Genomic DNA, 22,985 nt, shown 5'->3' on the forward strand with positions numbered 1-22,985 from the left:
ATGCGCAGCAGGGGCTCCCCTCTTTTCAGAAAGGATGGGTTACAGACTAAACTAGTAATCACATATTGTATAAATCATCATAACCCAACATGATGCCTCAACTTCTATACTCAGTCTGAGCAATGAAGGCAAATTTGCTAAACACTTCCTTAACTACCCTGTCTGCCAATTACACAAATTTCAAAGAACTATGTACCCAAACCCATAGGTTGCTCCATTCTACAAAACTACCCAGGGACTTACCATTAAATGTATAAGTTAATGAGGCCTCTTCTGGAGCACTGTGTGCTGTTCACCCTGTTATAGGAAGGATACCATTAAACTGGAGAGGGTTCAGAAAGATTTACCAAGATGTTGCCAGAAATGAAGGGTTTGAGGTATAAAAACAGACTGGAAAGGCTAGGGTAACAAGGTGTGAAGCTGGATGAACACAGCAGGCTGAGCAGGAAAGCTGGAAAGGCTGGGACTTGTTTCACTGGAGCATTGGAGTTTGAGGTTATTGAGGTTTATAAAATCATGAAAGGTCTTCTCTGTATGGTGGGAGAGTTCAAAACCAGATCTAAAAAGGACATGAGGGACAACTGTTTTACATAGAGAGCAGTTTGTGTGTGAAATGAACTGCCAGAGAAAATGGTGGATGTGGGTACAGTTACAACATTTAAAAGACATTTAGATAAGTTCATGAATCAGAAAGGTTTGGAGGGATGTAGGCCACGTGCAGACAGGTGGGCTTAGTTTATTTTGGGAACATGGTCCGTGTTTATCATTGGACCAAAGGGTCTATTTCCATGCTGTATGCCTCTATGACTATAAGTTTCCTACATTGACTACAATTAAACAGAATATCATAATATTTAGTCAACTGCTGAACACAGTTTGATTATTTGATAACTAAACTAAAAGTTAATTATTAAATACAATTTTCCCAACACCATGAAGTAAGCTTGAAGCAGTAGAGTATCCTTTACAGTCCTAACACTTGACATCATTTAACATAATTTGCTAATTTTAAAATCATGCCAAAACACCTGCATCTTTGTCATTAGTTAAGTATGTGTATTTCCGGTCCCAATACAGATTCGTAAGTAGATCTATATCAATTTATCACTAATTTCTATCTACGTCTATTCAGCTTTCTTTTAATCCAACCTACATACAGGCACAAACCCTGTATCCCACAGACAGACATGTCCAGACTATTGATTTATGCTGCCACCTCCTCTGTGTGTATAACTTGATTAATATGTAGAGGACCACTTTTCATCTGCCTTTCCCTGTGCTCTTCTGTAATGCCATATCTATAGCCAAATGGAGTCAGTTTTGTTAGAGTAGCTGTGAAGGTGAGCTGTTAAATTGTATGGGATAAGGGTTGCTGTGAATTGTAAATGAATAGTATGGAATGTTTAGAAGGTCATATTTACCCAAGTGTGGCATCAAAGAGCCTGAGCAACACTGGAAATCAGAAAGAAAAACACTCTACTCGTTGGAATAATGCCTATAACAAAAGAATATAGCTATGATTGTTCGAGGTTAATCATCTCAACTGAAGGACACCTCTGCAGGAGTTCCTCAGGATAGTGTTCTCGGCTTTATCATCTTCAGCTACTTTATCAATGACCTTACTTCTGTCATAAGGTCATAATTGGACTTGTTCACCAATGTTCACAACCAAACCCATGGCAACTACCATCTAGAAAGACAAATGTAGCAGATGCATGGTAGCAACGTCCCTGCATTGTTCCCTTCAAGCCACTCAGCATCTTGGCTTGGAGGTACATCGCTGTTCCTTCAGTGCAGCTGGCTCAAAATCCTGTAACTACATCTGTAACCGTATTAGGTAGTACACACTTCAACCAGAAAGAATCTAACTATCGGTCTTTGACCTTCAATGAAATTACCATTACTGAATTCTTCACTATCAATATCTTGTGCATTACCATTGCTAGAAATAGATCTGGATTAGCTATATAAGTACTATGGCTATAGAGAAGATCACAGGCTAAGAGTTCTGCAGTGAGCAAGTCACCTCCTGACTCCCCAAAGCCAATCCAACTTCTAAAAGGTACAAGCCAAGACTGATGGAAAATGCACCACTTGTCTGAATGACTGCAACTCCAATAACACTGACGTAGCTTGACACCATCTAGGACAAAGTAGCCTTTTGATTGGCACTTTATCCGCAAACATTCACTGTTTCCACTACTGATGCTCAGGAGCTGTAATATGGCCCACTGAGAAGCTGCATTGCAGAAATTCGCCAAGGCTACTTGGATAACACCTTCCAAACCCACAACCAGTACCACTACCATCTAGAAGAACAAAGGCCTATCAGCATTGGACAGTACAGTAAATAGATTGAGGCAGTTCAAAGAGGCAGCTCACTACCACTACTTATTAAGGGCAACAAATGCTGGCATTACACATCACCAAATTCTCCAAAAAGTCCTGATGAAGGAGCTAGGCCCAAAACATTGACTCTTCTACTACTAAGATGCTGCCTGACCTGCTGTGTTCCTCCAGCTCCACATTGTATGGGCTCTACCACATGCTGCTCCAAAAATAAATCTCATAGACATTCCACAAATTTCTTTTCTTGGTATCCTTCGAGGGAAAAAAATGTGAGGAAATGCATAAAGGGAATTTGTCTGAGCATCTAACAAGTAAGTATGTGAGGGAGGATGTAATGGATTTTGTTTTGTTCTAGGCTTGAGAATGAAAAGTTGGGGTGACATGTGCAGGAGGTTTCAGGTGAATGTAGAATTGTACTCTCATTTCCTGTACGATTGTTAATGAGCTGACACTACGAGCTGTACTGTACCATATTTTGACGAAATGTCAATGTCAGGGAGGTTGAAGGAGGGGGTCTTCTGTGTTCTGGTGATTTTTCTTAAACAATTCTCTGCTGCTCCTCATTAATTATGCACCCTGCCTCTATGGTCCTGCTGTTATGCTCACTCGTGTTGATATATTCTGGCATTCACACTGATGGTGTCATATTTGAACTCTAGCATCACATTGTTTCGAATACTGCAAGCTGAACGTTGCTCTTCACAGTGTCTTGCTGTACAGTTCCAAACAGGATATCTGAGAAGAAGTTGGCACCAGCTTTGCTAACAGGAACCACCCATTCAGTAGACACGATGTAGAACTGAAGAACATTAATGATCTAAAACTGCAAGAGGTGTTGTGTGCAGACCCACTCTCGAAAGCTACATTGTGTAAATGTAGAAATTAGGCAAGTGTTTGGTAAAGGTAGAGTAGTATTAATAGAGTCATACAGCATGAAACAGATCCTTTAGTCCAACTCATCCATGCTGATCAGGTTTTCCAAACTAACTAGTGCCATTTGCCTGTGTTGGACCCACATCTCTGTAAATCTTTCCTATTCATGTACTTGTCCAAACGTCTTTTAAATGATGTCCAAAGATGTTTAGGTTAGGTGGATTGGCCATACAAAGTTTCCCATAGTATCTAGGGATGTGCAGCCAAAGTGGAGATAATGCAGGGTTACAGGGATTGGTGGGGGGGAATAGTTTAATTGGGATGCTCTTTGGAGGGTTCGTGTGGACTCAATGAGCCAATGACCTGCTTCCTGTGCTGTAGGGACTCTACGATTCTATGAAATGTTGGAAGTTTACCTGGTTCTACCACTTTCTCTGGCAGTTCATTCCATATAGTACCACACTCTGTGTGGAAAATGTTGCATCTCAGGCCCCTTTTAAACTTATGCTTGTCACCTTAAATATATGCCGTCTAGTTTTGAATTCCCCTACCCTAAAGAAAAGATCTTGGCTATTCACCTTAGCTATGTCCCTCATGATTTTATAAGTCTAGGGCCACCCCTCAACTTGCCATGTTCCATGGAAAAACATCCCAGCCTATGCAGCCTGTCCTTATAACTTAAACCCTCCAGTCCAGTAACATCCTTGTAAAGCTTTTCTGTACCCTTTCCAATTTAATAATATCCTTCGTAGGGTATCCAGAACTCTAAAAGTGGCCTCACCAATGTCCTATACAGCCGTAACATGACAGTCCAATTCCTATACTCAATGCTGTGACCAATGAAGGCTAGCGTGAAGTAGGTAAAGTGCCTACTTCAACAGCTTGTCCATCTTTGACGTTACTGTCAAGAAACTATGTACCTGAACTCCTGTTCAAAAAATACTCCCTAGGGCCTACAATTAACTGTATATAAGTCCTACCCTGGTTTGTCTTGCCAAAATGCAATACCTTGCATTTATCTAAATTAATCTCCATCTGTCACTCCTTGGCCCATTGGGATCACGATCCATATCTCTTAGATAACCAGCTTCACTGTCAACTATACCATCAATTTTGGTATCACCTACAAATTTACTAACCATGCCTCCCATCTTCTAATCCAGATCATTTATAGAAATGGACAGTGGACCCACTACCAATCCTTGCAGAATACTGCTGGTCACAGGCTTCCAGTCTGAAAAACAGCTCACTACCACAACCCTCTAACTCCTACTGTAAAGCCAATTTTATATCCAATTGCTAGCTGTACCTGGATCCTACATGATCCACTTTACTAACTAGTCTACTGTGTGGAACTTTGTCGATGGCCTTGCTAAAGTCCATGTAGACAACATGGGGGATTTTAACTTTAACATTGATTGGGAGAGGTAGACAACGTCCTGTCAGTAATGTAGTGAATTTCTATGGTGTGTCCATAATAGCCTATAAACATTTATCAAATAGTGATCATGACATGATCGAGTTCAATGTTACGTTTGAAAACGAAAAGCATGAATCAACTACTCGAGTTTTAGGTTTAGGAAAAGCGCACTTAATGATTTGAGGCAGAGACTGTCTGGGAAAATCTGCTAATGGGTTAAATAACTGAAGAACAGTGGAGACTTATTAAAGAAATATTTAACACAATACGAAAGAAGTTTATACCTTTGAGAGGGCAAATTTCCACTTCACAGGAAAAGGAGCCATGGAAAAATAAAGAGATAAGGAACAGCACAAAACATTTTTAAAAACTTACAAAATGCAAAGCACAGCACAGATCTTGCTGAATGGGAAAGATACAAAGACCAGCAAAGGACCACAAAGAAACTTATCAGAGCTACTAAAATGGGTTACAACAGGAAACTGTAAAATATATCAAAATCAATGAGGAATCTTATAATTACATAAAAGGAAAGCCAGTGATCAAGAGCAGTGTCGGCCTATTAAAGAAAGTGAGATATTGTCAATGATTACATCATCAACATCATCATCATTGATCACTGTCAGATGAGGCTGTCTGTCTTTCACTCTCAGGATGAGGCCGTAGGTGGTTGTATAGACTGATGTGGCTTTCGCAGGCTCTGTTACATTTAGGGCAGGTGCTGGTCGTAGAAACGGGTGGGTGGGGCATTGGCGTGGCAGCACACCCATTTCGCTGTTTTCACTTGGCTTCCATTTCTTTCTGTTGGCAAGTCTCAGGGTGCTCAACCCTTTCTGGGAATCTGCTCTTCCACTTTGAATGGTCTTGGACCAGTGATTCCCAGGTATCCGAGGAAATGCCGCACTTCGCTAGTGAGGCCTTGAGGGTCCTGTGTCCACCTGAGGCTCACCTTCCGTTACAATGTCAGCAATTATACAGAAATGGCAGACAGTTGACTAATTACTGTGCCTCCATATTTACAGTAGAAAAGGAGGATAGCTTGCCAGAACAGCAGAGGAACAGCAGAATCTTGGTGTTCAAGTGCATAGCTCCCTCAAAGTTGCCACCCAAGTGGATAAGGTTGTTAAGAAAGCATATGGTGTTTTGGCTTTCATTAACAGGGGGATCGCGTTTAAGAGCCGCAAGGCTTTGCTGCAGCTCTACAAAACCCTGGTGAGACCACACTTGGAATATTGTGTCCAGTTCTGGTCGCCCTATTATAGGAAAAATGTGGAGGCTTTGGAGAGGGTGCAAAGGAGGTTTACCAGGATGCTGCCTGGACTGGGGGGCTTGTCTTATGAGGAGAGGTTGACTGAGCTCAGACTTTTCTCTCTGGAGAGAAGGAGGAAGAGAGGTGGCGTGATTGAGGTGTACAAGGTAATGAGAGGCATGGATAGAGTTGATAGCCAGAGACTTTTCCCCAGGGCAGGATTGAGTGCCACGAGGGGTCGTAATTTTAACTTGTTAGGAGGAAGGTATAGAGGAGATGTCAGAGGGAGGGTATTCCTCCAGAGAGTTGTGAGCGCATGGAATACTTTGCCAGTGGTAGTCGTGGAAGCAGAGTCATTAGTGACATTTAAGTGACTGCTGGACATGCACATGGACAGCAGTGAATTGAGGGGAATGTAGGTTAGGTTATTTTATTTTTGGATTAGGATTATTCCACGGCACAGCATCGTGGGCCGAAGGGCCTGTACTGTGCTGTACTTTTCTGTTCTATGTTCTAAGTCCCGAGTATATTAATAGTAGATTGGTAACAGGATCTGAGTAAAATTAACACCAATAAAACGTAGGTAAGGATGAAATTAACAGTATTATCCCTGGATATGGAAGTCATTCTTCAGTTTTGGAAATTTGCACATTACTCTGCTTTTTAAGAACTGTCAAGGACGAAATTCAAGGAATTACAGACCAATTAGCTTAATATCTGTAGTGGGGAATTTGTCAGATTCTATAATAAAGGGTAGAGTAACCATACCTTGAAAATTTTGAATTAATCAATGAGAGCTAGCGTGGATTTGTGACAGGTAAGTTTTGCCTGACAAACCTCATTGAACTTTTTGAGGAGGTGTCTAAGATAGTGAACAGGATAATGTCTATGGATATTGCTTATATGGATTTCAAAAGTCATTTGATAAATTCTCTCATAACAGACTGTTAAGTAAGGTTGAAGTCCATGGAAATGAGGGCAAATTACTGATATGGCTGGGAAATTGGTTGAGTGGCAGGCAACTCAAAATGGGGATAATGAGTAGGTACTCAAATTAGCAGGATGTGATCAGTGGTGTCCCATGAGGATCTATGTTAGAGCCTCAATTATTCACATTATTTATGAATGACTTAGATATATAATTTTCTATGCTATTATCTAAGTTTGCTGATGACGCAAAGTTATGCAGCATTGTAGACGATGTTAGCTATAGCATTAAAGGGATAGTGGTAGACTGTTGGGTGGCACGGTGTCTCAGTGGTTCAGTGGTTAGCACTGCTGCCTTACAGTTACAGGGACCCAGGTTCAGTTTCACTCTCGGGCAGCTGTCAGTTTGCATGGTCTCCCTGTGCCTGTGTGGGTTTCCTCTGTGTGCTTCCGTTTCCTCCCACGGTCGAAAGATGTGCAGGCTAGGTGGATTGACCATGCTAAATTGCCAGGGTTAGAAATGGGAAATGCAGCGATAGGGAAGTGGGTCTGTGTGGGTTGGAAGGACAATGTGGACATGTTGGGCCGAATTACCTTTTCCACACTGTTGGGATTCTATGAATAAAAATAGTGAGTGCACAAAATTGTGGCAAATGGAGTTCAATGTAAATAAATAAAATATTAACAATTTTGGACTGAGAATAGACACATTAGGGAACGTCCTAGATGCTGTGAAGTTAAATGCAGTAGATGTCCAAAGAGACTTGGGAGTTCAGGTATATAGATCATTAACATGTCATGAACAGGTGCAGAAAATAACCATTATTGGAATACTTTCCTTTACACCTAAAAGACTGGAATATAAGGATGCAAATGTTATGCTTCAGCTTTACAAAACCCCAGTTAGACTCCACTTGGAATAATGTGAGCAGATCTGGATATGGAAAGATACATTAGAAAGGATACAAGGAAGATACCTGGACTTAAGGGGTAAAGTTATGAGGAAAGTTTATACAAATTAAGCCTATTTTTTGAGGTTGGTCGGCTTGCCGAGCTAGTTTGTTGTTTCACAGACATTTCGTTACCATGCTAAGTAACATCTTCAGTGCAGCCTCCGATACATGGAACAATCCCTGTTCTGTACCTACACTGGCCCTAAACCCACTTCTTCCTCCGTTACATTGATGACTGTATTGGTGCCACCTCGTGATCCCATGAGGAGCTCAAACAGTTCATCCACTTCACCAACATCTTCCACCCCAACCTTAAGTTCACCTGGGCCATCTCTAACACCTCTCTCACCTTCCTGGACCTCTCTGTCTCTATCTCGGGCACTGATATTTATTTCAAGCCCACCAACTCCCACAGCTACCTGGAATACTTGTCCTCCCACCCACCTTCCTGCAAAAATGCCATCCCCTATTCCTTCGCATCCGCCACATCCCAGTAAAATGTAGATTTTATGACTCATTGGGCAAATTCCAAAAGGAATTCTCAAAATAGCAATTTAAATTATTGTCTTTGATGAATTTGGACAATTATTGATTAATTTCTTGCTTGTTTTCAGCTTCAGTATAATTTATTCTTTGTTCTATTGTATTTAGGGTGTATATAATTAACATCAATCGTCTTGTCATTCTTAGTCATCTACAAAACCAGCTTGCTCCATCTTCAGCCCAGACAAATGACTATTTATCTACCCGAAGTACGCAAACTATCTATGGACTTCATCAATATGTCTATATTCAATCCCAGTGTTTTCAGTGAAGATGAGGATGATCTTGCAGGTAAGTCTTACCAGTGTTCATTTGAATTTATTTAAACTAAGATCCAGCTCAACCTATTTCACAGATTAAAACAGCTGCTTGTGATCCTTTATTGAATGTCTTAATGGTTGGACAATATACCAGGATGTGTGGACAGGCTGCTGCCTTCCATTTACAATGCTGGCTTAGATAATCTTTCTCCAGTATACTTGCAACATCTTTAGAAATAATTCAAATAATGGTTAACACACATAAAGACAGACATCTTTAAATTTGCCAGAAATAGAGACTAAATTTTGAATTAGCAGCATACAGGTTAAATGCAATTATGTAGTTTAACAAAAGACTTGGTTTTTTTACATAAATTATCTCAATGTAAATGTAGAAGGCATGATTAGTAAGTTTGTGGATGATACAAAATTAGGAGGTATGGTTGACAGCAAAGAAGGTTATCAAAAGTTACAGAGGGGTCTTGATCGGATGGGAAAGTGGGCTGAGGATTGGCAAATACAATTCAATACAGATGGTGCTCTCTGATGAAGGGTCTAGGCCCGAAACGTCAGCTTTTGTGCTCCTGAGATGCTGCTTGGCCTGCTGTGTTCATCCAGCCTCACATTTTATTATCTTGGAATCTCCAGCATCTGCAGTTCCCATTATCTCTCTCTCTCAATACAGATGGTGTTGCCCTTTGGAAAGTCAAACCAAGGTAGGACTTATATAGTAAATTGTAAAGTCCTGAGGAGTGTTGTTGAACAGAGGGACCTAGGAGTACAAATACATAGTTCGTTGAATGCGGCGTCACAGGTGGACAGGATGGTGAAGAAGGCATTTAGCATGCTGACCTTCCTTAGTCGAGGCATTGAGTATAGGAGTTGGGATTTTATGTTGCAGTTGTGTAAGTCGTTGATGAGGCCACACTTGGAGTATTGTGATAACACAGCATGGAGCTGGAGGAACACAGCAGGCCAGGCAGCATCAGATGAGCAGGAAAGTTGACATTTCGTGTCGAGATCCTTCTTCATTTCTGAGCCAAGTGCAGGCAAATACTTCATATGAACAAATGCAGGCTAGCTGAGAGGGCACTATGGTCAGCATGAACCATTTTAGGTTGAAGGGACAGTTTCCATGCTGTATACTGTATGATTCAATGACTTTGCTGATTATGATATTCATTTTCACATGGTAAGGGGATTGGTTAGCTGTTACACAGTGATGCTAACAGCAGGGGTTCAATTCCTGCATTGACTGAGGTTATCATGAAGGATATTCCTTCTTAACCTATCCCCTCATCTGAGGTGTGGTGACCCTCAGTTTAAACCACCTCAGACAAGGTGTTTACCAATTGCCTCTCTGAAGGATGCCTTTGGACTCCACTGTGACAATACCGCTCTGCAAGAGGAACAAGATAGTACACATCTCTTAAAGGCACAGTATCATCACAATATGGTTGCTTGCTCATATTGTGATGATACTGTGCCTTTAAGAGACTGTGTTTCACTTGCAGAGGGGTGTTGCCATAGCGGTGTCAAAATTTGTCCTTCAGACAGGCAGTTGGTAACAGCCTTTTTATACTTCGTGCTCTGACCAATGAGGGCAAGCATGCTGCACGCTTTCTTTGCTACCTTATCCACTTGTGTTGCCATATGAATGGAACTATGAAATTTGACCCCAAAACCCTCTATATTGATGCTGCGAATGGTTCTGCCATTTACTGTAAATGTTCCTCTTGCATTTGACCTCCCAAAATGCATTACCTGACACTTGTTTGGATCAAATGCCATCTGCCATTTCTCCACCCAGTTCTTTGACAATCTTCCTCACTATCCACAGCTTAATCAATTTTTGTCTTGCCTGAAAACTTACTAATTAGACCACCCACATTTTTATTGAAATTGTTTACATAAAATGCAATCAACAGAGATCCTAGCACTGATCCTTGTTTAACACCACTATTCACTGATCCCCAGTCAGAAATATACCTCTCGACAACTACCTTCTGTCTTTCTTCCTTTGTATCCAACTTATCAACTCACTATGGATCCCATGTGACTTAACCTTATGGAATCTTCCTTAGTCTCATATTCCAACTCTCTTGAAATAGGGCCAACATTCCATTAGCCTTTCTGAATCTGCTGCACCTGTGTGTTAGTTTTCTGTGTTTCAAGCACAAGTACCACGAAATCCTTTCGTGTTTCAGCTTCCTGCAGCTTTTCTCTATATAAATAATACTGTCTTTTTGATCTCCCTTCACATTTTCCTACATTTTATAGCAGAATATAGATAGATTGGAGAGTTGGTCAGATAAACAGCAGATGAAGTTCAATCCGGGCAAATGCGAGGTGATGATTTTGGAAGATCTAATTCAAGAGCGAACTATACAGTAAATGGAAAAGTCCTGGGGAAAATTGTTGTTCAGCACGATCTGGGTGTTCAGGCCCATTGTTCCCTGAAGGTGGCAACACAGGTCAATAGAGTGGCCAAGAAGGCAGATGGCATGCCTTCCTTCATCAAACAGGGTATTGAGCCCAAGAGTTGGCAGGTGATGTTGCAATTGTATAAGACTTTGGTTCAGCCACATTTAGAATGTGTACAGTTCTGGTCGCCACATTACCAAAAGGATGTGGATGCTTTGGAGAGGGTGCAGAGGAGGTTCACCAGGATGTTGGCTGGTATAGAGGGCGCTAGCTATGAAGAAAGATTAAGTTGATCAGGATTATTTTCATTAGAAAGCCGGAGATTGAGGGGGGACCTGATTGAGGTCTACAAAATCATGAGGGGTATAGACAATTTGGATAGCAAGAAACTTTTTCCCAGCGTGGAGGACTCAATTACTAGGGGTCAGGAGTTCAAAGTAAGAGAAGGAAAGTTTAAGGGAGATATGCGTGGAAAGTTCTTTACGCAGAGGGTCGTGGGTGTTTGGAACATATTGCCAGCGGAGGTGGTGGACGCAGACACATTAACGTCTTTTAAGATATATCTGGGTAGGTACATGGATGGGCAGGGAGCAAAGGGATACAGACCCTTAAAAAATAGATGACAGGTTTAGACAGAGGATCTTGATCGACGCAGGCTTGGAAGGCCGAAGGTCCTGTTCCTGTGCTGTAATTTTCTTTGTTCTTTGTTCTTCTTTGTTATATACTCCATTTGCCAAACATTTGCCAACTCACTAATCCATCAGTATCTCTCTGTCAACTATATGTATCCACTTCACAATTTGCATTTCCACCTATTTTGTGTTTGGCTTTAGTACATTTGCTTCCTTCCTCCCAGTCATTGATATATATTGTAAACAATTGCAGTCCCAGCTCTGAACCCCACCGGTTACATATTGCCAACCTGAAAAGAACTCCTTATCCCTGTCTATTAGCCATTTTTCTGTCCATGCCAATATACTGCCATTTCTCTGCCCAACTCTCCAACCAATCTCAAACACCAGGGGCTCTTATCTTACAACTTAACCTTTTGTGAGGTACCTTGTCGAATGCCTTTTTGTAAGTCCAAATACAAGCATCTACTGGTCCCCTTTTACCCATTGATTGATAATTCTTTGAAAACCTGTAATAAATTAGTAAGATATGATTTCCCTCTCATGAAAGCCATGCTTTCGCTCCAGCAGCCAACACAATCTACTGAACTAAGTGGAAACAAGACTGGAATCCTGTGGGTCTATGTGAGCCTTACTCCAACCACTCATGATTCTTTTGTCTTAGTTTAAAGAAATGGCTGGACTATTAGCAGCATCAATATACAGAAGGACTTGGGTCAAAGCCCACAGCTCCAGTCAAGTGGCAACACAAGTGGATATGGTGGTAAAGAAAGCATATGACATGCTTGCCTTCATCAGTCGGAGCATTAAGTATAAAATTGGCTAGTCATGTTGCAGCTGCATTAAACTTTAATTAGGCCACATTTAGAGTATTGTGTGCAGTTCTGGTCACCATGATAGATATGATGTGGAATTTTGGAGAGGGTACAAAAGAGGTTTGCCAAGATGTGCCTGGATTAGAGTATGTTAGCTATAAGAAGAGTTTGGATGAACTTGGATTGTTTTTGCTAGCGCAAAGGGGATGACTGATAGAAGCAATTAAAACTGTGCAAGCAAGTCGTTAAGTTATAAGATAGCTATGAATAAGGATAAATCAGGACCTTGCAGGATGGTACTAAATTGGGGGAGGGCGAATTACGACTGAATTAAGCAGGAGCAGGGGAGAGTTAATTGGGACATAGCTGGTATCAGGCAAGTCCTCAGCTGATATTTATGAGTTGTTTAAAGGTCTACTAATCAGAGTTCATGACCAGCATGTTTCAGTAAGGAGGAAAGAAAAAGATGGCATGGTATGGGACCTTTGGATGATGAGGGAGTTTGTGAATTTAGGCAAAAAGTAAAAGGAAGCATATGTAAGGTTTAGAAAGCAAAAATTGGACAGGGCCCATGATGGATGTAAAGAAAGCAAGAAATAACTCAAGCAGAAAATTAGGAGGGAAAGGAGGGAACATGAAATGTTCTTGGCAAGTAGGGTCAAAGAGAATCCTAAGGCATTATTTACATACATTAAAAGCAAGAGGATAACCAGAGAGAGGGTAGGATCACTGAAAGATAAAGGAAGGAACTTGTGCTTGGAGACGGAGAATAAGGATGAGATCCTAAATGAGTACTCTGCAACAATATTCAGTAAAGAAAAGGACATGGAGGATAGTGAGATTCGTGTGGGGCATGCTAATATGTTAAGGTATTTTGAGACCAAGGAAGAAGTGGTGTTAGGTCTCTTGAAGAGCTTTGAGGTGGATACGTCACCAGATCTCGATGGGATCTACCCCATGTTATTCAGAGAGGCAAGAGAGGAGGTTGCTGGGCTGTGACCAATATCTTTGTATCCTGTCTAGCCATTGGTGAGGTCCTGCAGGACTAGCAAGTAACTAATGTTGTTTCTCTATTTAATCATGTCTTACTAACTTGATTGATTTTTTTGAGGTGGTGACAAGGATAATTCATGAAAGTAGAGCAGTGGATGTTGGTTATGTGGATTTTAGTAAGGCTTTCAATAAGATCCTTCATAGTAAGCTCATCCAGAAGATTAAGATGCATGGGATTCTTGGTGACTTGGCTGTTTGGATTCAGAATTGGCTTGCCTATTGAAGAAAGAGGGTACTGGTGGAAGGGTATTTTTCTAGCTGCAGATCTGTGACTAGTGCTATTCCACAGGGATCCATACTGAGACCTTTGCTGTTTGTGATTTTTATTAAATGACTTGAATGAAAACTTAGTTGAGTGAGTTAGTATGTTTGAAGATATTGGGACAGTTGTGGATAGTGTAGAAGATTGTCAAAGAATACAGCAGGATATAGATCAGTTGCAGATATGGGCAGAGAAATGGCAGATGGAGTTTAATCAGGGAAAATGTGAGGTGTTAGACTTTAAGAGATCAAATATTATGGGGCAGTATACAGTTAGTGGTAGGACCTTTAACAGTCTTGATATACAGAGGGATCTTGGTGTCCTACTCCATAGTTCCTTGAAAGTGGCCACACACATAGATAATGAGGTAAAGAAGGTGTATGGAATGCTTGCCTTTAATGATTGGGGCATTGAGCACAAGAGTCAGGAAATAATATTGCAGCTTTGTGAAACTTTGGTTAGGCTGCCTTTAGAGTGCACTTATTGTGTTCAGTTCCGGTCACCACATGACAGGAAAGATGTGAAGAGGGTGCAGAAGAGGTTTACCAGAATTCACCTGCACTTCACCCAACCTTATCTGTTGCTCCTGATGTGGTCCCCTCTATACTGGGCAGCCTCAGGGACTGGTTCACGGAGCATCTGTGGTCTGCATGCGACAACCAACCTGACCTTACAATTGCCATCCATTTTAATTCTCCCTTCCACTCTCCTGATGACATGTCCTTCCTTGTCTTCTCCACCATCAGACTAAGGCCAAAAGTAAACTGGAGGAACAACACCTGATATTTTGCCTTGGAAGCTTACTGCCCAATGGCCTTCACATTGGCTTCACCAGCTTCAAAGTCCCTCCACCCCCAGCCTTATCCTATATCCAGCCCTCCCCTTCCTGACTTGACCCATACAACCAGTCCATCTTCCTACTCACCTATCAACTCCATCCTTCCCGCAAACCAATCACAATAACCCCTTGCCTGCATCCACCTATCATCATTTCTGCTACCCTTCCCCCAGCCCCATCTCCTCCCTCTATTTATTTCTGGGCTCCCCTCCTCATCCCCAATCCTGATGAAGGGTTTTGGCCCAAAATGTTAACTTACCTGCTCCTTGGATGCTGTCTGATCTGCTGTGCTTTTCCAGCCTCACACCTACAGACTTTACCAGGATGCTGCTTGGATTAGAGGGTATGAGCTATAATGAAAGGCTGGACAGACTAGGGTTGTTTTCTCTAGAGCGGCATAGGCTGAGAGGAGACTTGAAAAAAGTGTACAGAATTATGACAGGCATAGACAGGGTTGACAGTCAGAATCATTTTCCCAGAGTTGAAATGTCTAAGACTAGAGGGTGTGTATTTAAGGTGAGAAGGGGAAAATTCAAATAAAATGTGAAAACGTGTTTTTTACACTGAAAGTGGTGGATGCCTGAAACGCGCTGCCAGAACAGTGGTGGCGGCATGTTAAGGGGCATTTAGATAGGCACGCAAATAAGCATGGAATGGACAATGGGCAGGCAGAAGACATTAGTTTAATTTGGCATCATGTTCATTACAACATTGTGGGCCGAAGGGACTGTTCCCGTTGCATAGGTTTAAAGTGAGGGGGGAAATTTAATGGAGATGTGTGAGGCAATTTTTTTAAGACAGAGGGTGGGTGGAGAAAATATGATAGCATAGTTGAAGAGGCATTTAGACGCATGAACAGGCAGGAAATAGAGAGAAATGGACCAAGCTTAAGCAGATGGGTTAATTTAGAATGGCATCATGATCGGCAGAGACATGTCTATTTCAGGAGCCAGTACAGATGCAATGGGTCAAATGGCCTCCTCCTGTAATGTAATTTCTATGATTCTATGGAAAGGATCTAAGGGTATGGGTAGAAAGCAGGAAGGGGGTACTGAATGGGGTGATCAGCATGATTACATTGATTAGTGGAGCAGGTTCAAAGGGCCAAATGCCCTACTCCTCTTCCTATTTTCTCTGTTTCTACACTAAAACTTTCCAACTCAGTTGAAAATATTCAGTGCCTCATCCACCATTACTCTTTGGGGAGTTCAATGATAATGACCCTTTGACATTAAAACTTGCCTTTTTCTTAAATGGCAGAGATTGCTTATGCTGAAACTGTGTTCCTGAGTTTGAGACTTGCCTATGAGGGGTACCATTCTCTTTGTATGTAATGTATCAAACCCCCTCAGAATCTGTGGTTGATTCACTCGCCAAGCTGGTTCATTAGTTCACAGATGTTACATTACGATGCTGGGTAACATCATCAGTAATAATGGGAATTGCAGATGCTGGAGAATCCAAGATAACAAAGTGTGAAGCTGGATGAACACAGCAGGCCAAGCAGCATCTCAGGAGCACAAAAGCTGACGTTTCGGGCCAAGACCCTTCATCAGAAAAGGGGGATAGGAGAGGATTCTGAAATAAATAGGGAGAGAGGGGGAGGCGGACTGAAGATGGATAGAGGAGAAGATAGGTGCAGAGGAGAGTATTGGTGGAGGGGTTGGGAGGGGATAGGTCAGTCCAGGGAGGACGGAGAGGTTAAGGGAGCGGGATGAGGTTAGTAGTTAGGAAATGGAGGTGTGGCTTGAGGTGGGAGGTGGGGATAGGTGAGAGAAAGAACAGGGTAGGCAGGCGGGGACAAGCTGGGCTGGTTTTGGGATGCAGTGGACGGAGGGGAGATTTTGAAGCTGGTGAAATGCACATTGATACCATTGGGCTGCAGGGTTCCCATGCGGAATATGAGTTGCTGCTCCTGCAACCTACGAGTGGCATCATTATGGCACTGCAGGAGGCCCAGGATGGACATGTCATCTAAGGAATGGGAGGGGGAGTTGAAATGGTTTGCAACTGGGAGGTGCAGTTGTTTACTGCGAACCGAGCGTAGGTGTTCTGCAAAGCGGTCCCCAAGCCTCCGCTTGGTTTCCCCAATGTAGAGGAAACCACACCGGGTACAGCGGATGCAGTATAACACATTGGTCTATGTGCAGGTGAACATCTGCTTGATGTGGAAAGTCATCTTGGGGCCTGGGATGGGGGTGAGGGAGGAGATGTGGGGGAAAGTGTAGCACTTGCTGCGGTTGCAGGGGAAAGTGCCGGGTGTGGTGGGGTTGGAGGGGAGTGTGGAGCGGACATGGAACAAGGGTGGGGTGGGAAAAATGTGTTTGGTGGTGGGGTCTGATTGTAGACAGCGGAAGTGTCAGTGGATGAGAATGTGTAAACTCCACACAGACAGTCACCCGAGGTTGGAATTGAACCCCGGTCCCGTGTGTCATGACACAGCAGTGCTAACCACTTTTCATCATAAGACATTCCAGAGATTAACTTTCTTCTCTCTCTCTCTCTCTCTCTCTCTCTCTCTCTCTCTCTCTCTCTCTCTCTCTCTCTCTCTCTCTCTCTCCACACCCCCAACCACCCCCTCTTCCCAAGCAGCCACTGAATTTACAGCTTCAGTCAATTTTTGTCCATATGAGCCGTCATCAGTGTAGCCTCCAATGTTGTATTTTCCTGCCTGGTATTTAAACTCTGGGGTCCATTGGAATTGGTTACCTCATTTCTGGTTTTTCTGCGCAGTAGTGAACTGACCACAAAATTCCCATGGCCATTGGGCATCAGAGTGGCACACAAACCTAAGTTAACACTCTGCTAACTGCAAACTCAGACCAAAGACTCCTTACCCATGATGGACAGAACCAACGTGATATACATGATGCTATGTAAAGAATCTGACAAATATTACATTGGACAGACAGGAAGGAAGCTGGCCACAAGAATACATGAACACCAACTAGTAACAAAAAGACATGACCAGTACTCACTCATCTCCATTCACGTGGAGAACCACCAGTTCGATTGGGCCAACATCGGGATCCTAGGACAAGCCAAACAGAGATAAGCATGGGAATTTCTAGAGTCTTGATTCTCCATCAAGAAGGCCATCAACAAATATGTAGAGTTAAGGGGCGGCAGGGTGGCTCAGTGGTTAGCACTGCTGCCTCACAGCGCCAGGAATCCGGGTTCAATTCCACTGTCTGTGTGGAGTTTGCATATTCTCTCTGTGTCTGTGTGGGTCTCCTCTGGGTGCTCCGGTTTCCTCCCAAATCCAAAGGTATGCAGGTTAGGTTGATTAGCCATGCTACATTTCCCGTAGTGTTCAGGGATATGTAGTTTAGTTTGATTATAGGGGGATGCGTCTGTGTGGGATGCTGTTAGGGTCAGTGTGGACTTGTTGGGCTGAAGGGCCTGTTTCCATACTACAGGGATTCTATTCTATGATTAGACCCTATATATACACCACTGAGAAGAAAAACTGGAAATGAGGTAACCAGTTCCAAAAGACCCCAGAGTTTAAATACCAGGCGGGAAAACGCAACAGCACTTCAATGGAGGCTACACTGATGATGTTACCCTGCAGGGTAATGAACCAGCTCAGCAAGCAAACCAACCACAGCATCCATACTCCAAGCTACAAATCTACTCAAAAACCTTAGATGCCTCAGAATCTTTCATGTTTCAACAAAATTACCTCTCATTCCATTTTTTATAAGAAGGAAACCCTCCATCCCAGGGAATCAAACTAGTAAACCTTCTCTGAGCTATGTCCAATCCAATTAAATTCCTCTATAAATGAAGAGGCCAAACACGCTCTGTACTCTAGATATGGTCTGAACAACCCACTCTATAGCTGCAGCAAGACTTTCCCACTTCGTTATTTTCTCCTCCTTTTAATAAAGGCTAACAAACACTGTACTTTGTTAACCATTTGCTGCCCCTGCATTTCATGTACAGAGACAACCAGATCTATCTTTGTGGCAGCATTCAGTAGTCTCGTTCTTACAAAATATTCTGCTTTTCTTCCCACTAAAGTTTTTGGAAGATAAACCTTCTGGCAAATCTTTTCCCATTCACTTAATCTAACTATATTCCTTTACAGACTCTTTGTGTTACGCTCACAACCCTATGTTCAAATTCGGCTACCAGACGCTTAGTCCCTTGGTCCACATCATTACAGATTGTTGATGCCCCAGCACTGTCCCTTATGTGATACTGCACTATTTACAGTTTGTCAACCTTGTTGTCAACTCTAGTAAATTTGCCATACACAATTTTCCTTTCACAAAGCCATGTTGACTCTGCTTTAATCACGTACTGATTTTCTGTTTCTAGGAACAACCCAATTACAGATGTCAATCTAACAAGCTTACAGTTTCCTACTTTGTATCTTACCCTTATTTTGAATAGAACCATTACATTTCCAATTTGTCCAATCTGCCAGGACTTTTGGAAAATTTTGCAAGATTACAGCCAATGCAGCTGTTTCTTTTCAGGGCCTAGAATACAGTCTCAGGGATTTTTTGGCCTTTAGTCTTTAAATGTGTCTTCATAGCACATTGTGAAAGTAGTGTTAATTTTTTAAAACATTACTTCAGGGGATGTGGGAACCTCTAGCAAGGTCAGGATAAGTACACATTTAGCACGGTGGCTCACTGGTTAGCACTGCTGCTTCACAGCGCCAGGGACCCAGGTTCGATTCCACACTTGGGTGACTGTCTGTAGAGTTTGCGCATTCTCCCCATGTCTGTGTGAGTTTCCTCCAGGTGCTCTGGTTTCCTCCCAAAGTCCAAAGATGTGCAGGGTAGGTGGATTGACCATGCTAAATTGCCTATAGATGTAAAGCCCAGAGATGTTTAGGTTAGATGGATTAGAAATGGAGAAACATAGGGGTAGGGGATGAGTCAGGCTGGGATGCTCTTTGGAGGGGTGGTATGGATGTGTTGGGTTGGATGGCCTGTAGACATTCTGTGCTTTCTGTGAAGTGATTCTTCAGCTGCTGCAGACCATCTGTTGTAGATACATCTAGAGTGCTATGAAGATGGAAGGTCTAGTAGTCCAGCTACAATGAAGTATCAGTAATATAAGATGAAGTGTTGTGCCTTCACCCATGATGTACTGAGCAGTGAAGGAGTCATTTAAATAGATGGGAGGATTGGCAAATAGGGATCCTGGCACATTGTCATCTCCAAATTTGTTAAGTCCCTGGTGGGAAGGCCATAAATGCCATTCCTACCCTACTGCTAGGTGAAGCCCTTAAGTGGGCAAATAAAAGTCCAAAGAACAGCAGATGCTGTAAATCAGGAACAAAAACATGTGTTGCTGGAAACTTTCAACAGGCCTGGCAGCATCTGTGAAGCGAAATCAGAGTTAACATTTTGGATTGGTGACCCTTCCTCAGAACATCTGTTCAGTTCATTTAAGTTTTCTGCCACTGGTAAGCCCAGGATGTGAAAGTTTCACCATTGTTCGTGCCATTGGATGTCATGGGGAGATGGTTAGATTCTGTTATTGGAGGTGGCCATTGAGTAACTGCCACTTGCCACTTGGAAGCCCAAACTTGGAACACATACACCTGTGGCCGGGGGATGGCTATCACCCTTGTGCTATGCATGGCTTTCACTGATGGAGAGTTTTCCCCTTATTCCTGTGAATTTAATTTTTTAAGTGCCCCTTAATGCCATGCTTAGTCAGGTAGCTACTTGATGACAAAGACTGTCACTCTCACCTTGCCCCATGAGTTCAACTCTATTATTCATGTTTGGACCACGGCTTTAATAAGATCAGGAGGTAGGTGTCCCTGGCAGAACCTATAGGTCATCATGGTTTGCTGTGCAATTGTGGCATGAAATGACTGTTGATTAAAATTTCCATCATTTTCCTATTATTTAAGAGTTGATGCAGTGGTTGGTAATTGTCCAGATCAGATTGTGAGTAGGGCAATTTTCCAATTTGGGCAACAGTTACATTGAGATAGCTTGGCTACAGTGTAGCTCATCCTGGAGGAGGGCTTCAATACTAATGCCAGATGTTTATCAAGCACATAACCCTTAATATCAAATGGAGAGAACTGAATTGACTGAAGACTAGCATCTGTAATGCTAGGGATCTTGAGACCACGATAGCTGACCCATTTGCTGTTGCTGGCTGAAAATAGTTGTATAAAGATATACTGAAGCCCGACTTGCCTCCACGCACAACATGTGCACGCGTACACACACGTACACAAAAACACACACACACACACACACACACACACACACACACACACACACACACACACAAAAACACTGTAAGCACACTAAAAGTACCCGTGTTTGCCACCAAATTAAGGCCTCTTCCACCCCCAAGTTGTCAACCCTCCCACAATATGCCTGTCTCCATTGACCATGTGGTCCCCCCAGCCTCATCCACTGATATCACCGGTCTTATCATTTCCGCCAATGTTGGTCACGTCACTTCTGCTGCTGCAAACAAAGTTGGTTAAATCTGATTTTCTTTTCATAATGTCATACTAACCTTTCCTAGTTACATGGGATTTTTCTAAGGGTGCAGCTATAATGTCTTTAATGATCAATTCTAATACCTTTCACAGATGTCAAGCTAACTCATTTATATTTTCCTGTTTTCTGTGTCTGATGGAATCTTTCCAATATCTGGTAAATTTTACAATTGGAAAATTAATACTAACGCATCTATCACTTTGTTAGTCATCTCATTTAAGGTCCTAGGACAAGGTCAATTCAGAACTTGTTAACCTGCAGCTCTATCAGTTTGCTTAGCAGATGTACAAGATGATGAAAGACATAGATCGAGTGGATACCCAGAGACTTTTTCCCAGGGTGGAAATGACGATTCCAAAGGAGTATAATTTTAAGGTGATTGGAGGAAAGTATAGGGGAGATGTCAGAGGGAAATTCTTTACATAGAGAGGAGTGGGCACATGGAATGCACTGTCAGCAGTGGTAGTGGAGTCAGATACATCAGAGACATATAAGTGACTCTTGGATAGGCACATAGAGATGGTAGTATAATGTAGGGTGTGCAGGGTAGTTTGATCTTAGTAGGATAATAGGTTGGCACAACATGGTGGTCCGAAGGGCCTATACTGTGCTGTACTGTTCTAGATTCCTATTGATTGTATCTTTGCCACATTCTGCTCTCACTTCCAACTCCTGATTACTAGATAGGCTGACTGAGGGCCAGTTATCAGTCAATCACCTGAAGCCCCAGCAGGTATAGTTTACTATCGAAGCTTAACAAGTGTGAGTCTTCCTCAGTTCACTTCAGCTCTGTTTAAGACTGGGACTGTTGAAAGTGCAAAAGCTTCACATGAGCAGTTGGGGGAAAGTAGAGAGACAGCCCAACTAAGTGTGTTTTGAGGAATTTAGAGCACCATGGGAATTCAGAGCAGAGGGGACAAGATATGTTTTGCTTTTTTTCGTTGTGTTGTGGTAGATTATTTTACAAAATAATCTCAGGAGCCTCAAGAAACAGATCAATGATTGTTTATTCAGGCAATGTTGGGTAGCACTGTAAACGCAACAAGGATACATCAGATTGTATGTTACAAGATAGTACATTACACCAATTCTGAAATGGTCTGTTTTTCATACTTCTCAAAAGTGGCAAGGCACCTGTTCCCTGGTTCACCGTACGCAATCTTTCCAAGCGCCATCCAATCTTCTCTCCGAAGCCTATGCTTCATTCCCATCATTGATTAAATCCTATTATTGTATCTTTCTTGCTGTGTTATGCTGGTTCAGCAATTTGCATTTTCAAAGAAATTCTCTTTATCTGAGCATGATTGTGCAGTTTAAGTCATTTTATTTTCAAACCTGGCTACTTTCTTGAATAAGAATAAATGAAAATGATTCTTAAATTATGTATGTGATTATTGCTAAGCAGTTAACCAAAACATTCTACCTCATTCTAATCCCAGTTAGAATTTCATGTGAATTTACAGCTACAACTCATGTCATAACCAAATGGTCCCTTAATAATAGTTTGTAAGGTGAGATTCTTCAGCTTCAATTGAGATGGGTAAGGGGAGTCTGAGTTTAACATCTACAGCTTCAAGTATCTGCTGATTGGGAAAATAAGTCAAATGCTGACATTGCAGGAAAGTGGTGTATTGATTGGTTCAGGATTTTAAAAAGTGTATGTTTTGGAAGAAGCGATAAACTAAGGAATGATAGGAATAAGTAAAAGTAGGGACCAATATACTAAAGCTATATAAGTAAACAAAAAAAGCTGACGGAAGTTTGTCAATAGTATTCTTGTGGAAGTATAAATAATATTTTAAAAAGGTAAATCTAAAGGTCTAAAAGAAGTCACAGCAGCAGCGAATGCCCTACCACAGAGTGCCTTTTCAGTTGTGCATGGAGCCAGAAGAC

General features: G+C 42.1%; 1 protein-coding gene across 2 annotated transcripts in view; it reads left to right on the forward strand.

The window, feature by feature from the left end:
• The window catches only part of tulp4a (TUB like protein 4a), a 599,754-nt gene that overhangs the window by 530,959 nt on the left and 45,810 nt on the right, over positions 1–22,985 (forward strand). For both annotated transcript variants that reach the window (XM_048535765.2, XM_059648470.1), the window contains one exon: positions 8,462–8,605. In XM_048535765.2, the coding sequence (XP_048391722.1) occupies positions 8,462–8,605 (144 nt within the window). The remainder of the gene's footprint in view (positions 1–8,461; positions 8,606–22,985) is intronic.

The sequence above is a fragment of the Stegostoma tigrinum genome, chromosome 9, assembly GCF_030684315.1.
Source record: "Stegostoma tigrinum isolate sSteTig4 chromosome 9, sSteTig4.hap1, whole genome shotgun sequence".
Classification (NCBI taxonomy): Eukaryota; Metazoa; Chordata; class Chondrichthyes; order Orectolobiformes; family Stegostomatidae; genus Stegostoma; species Stegostoma tigrinum.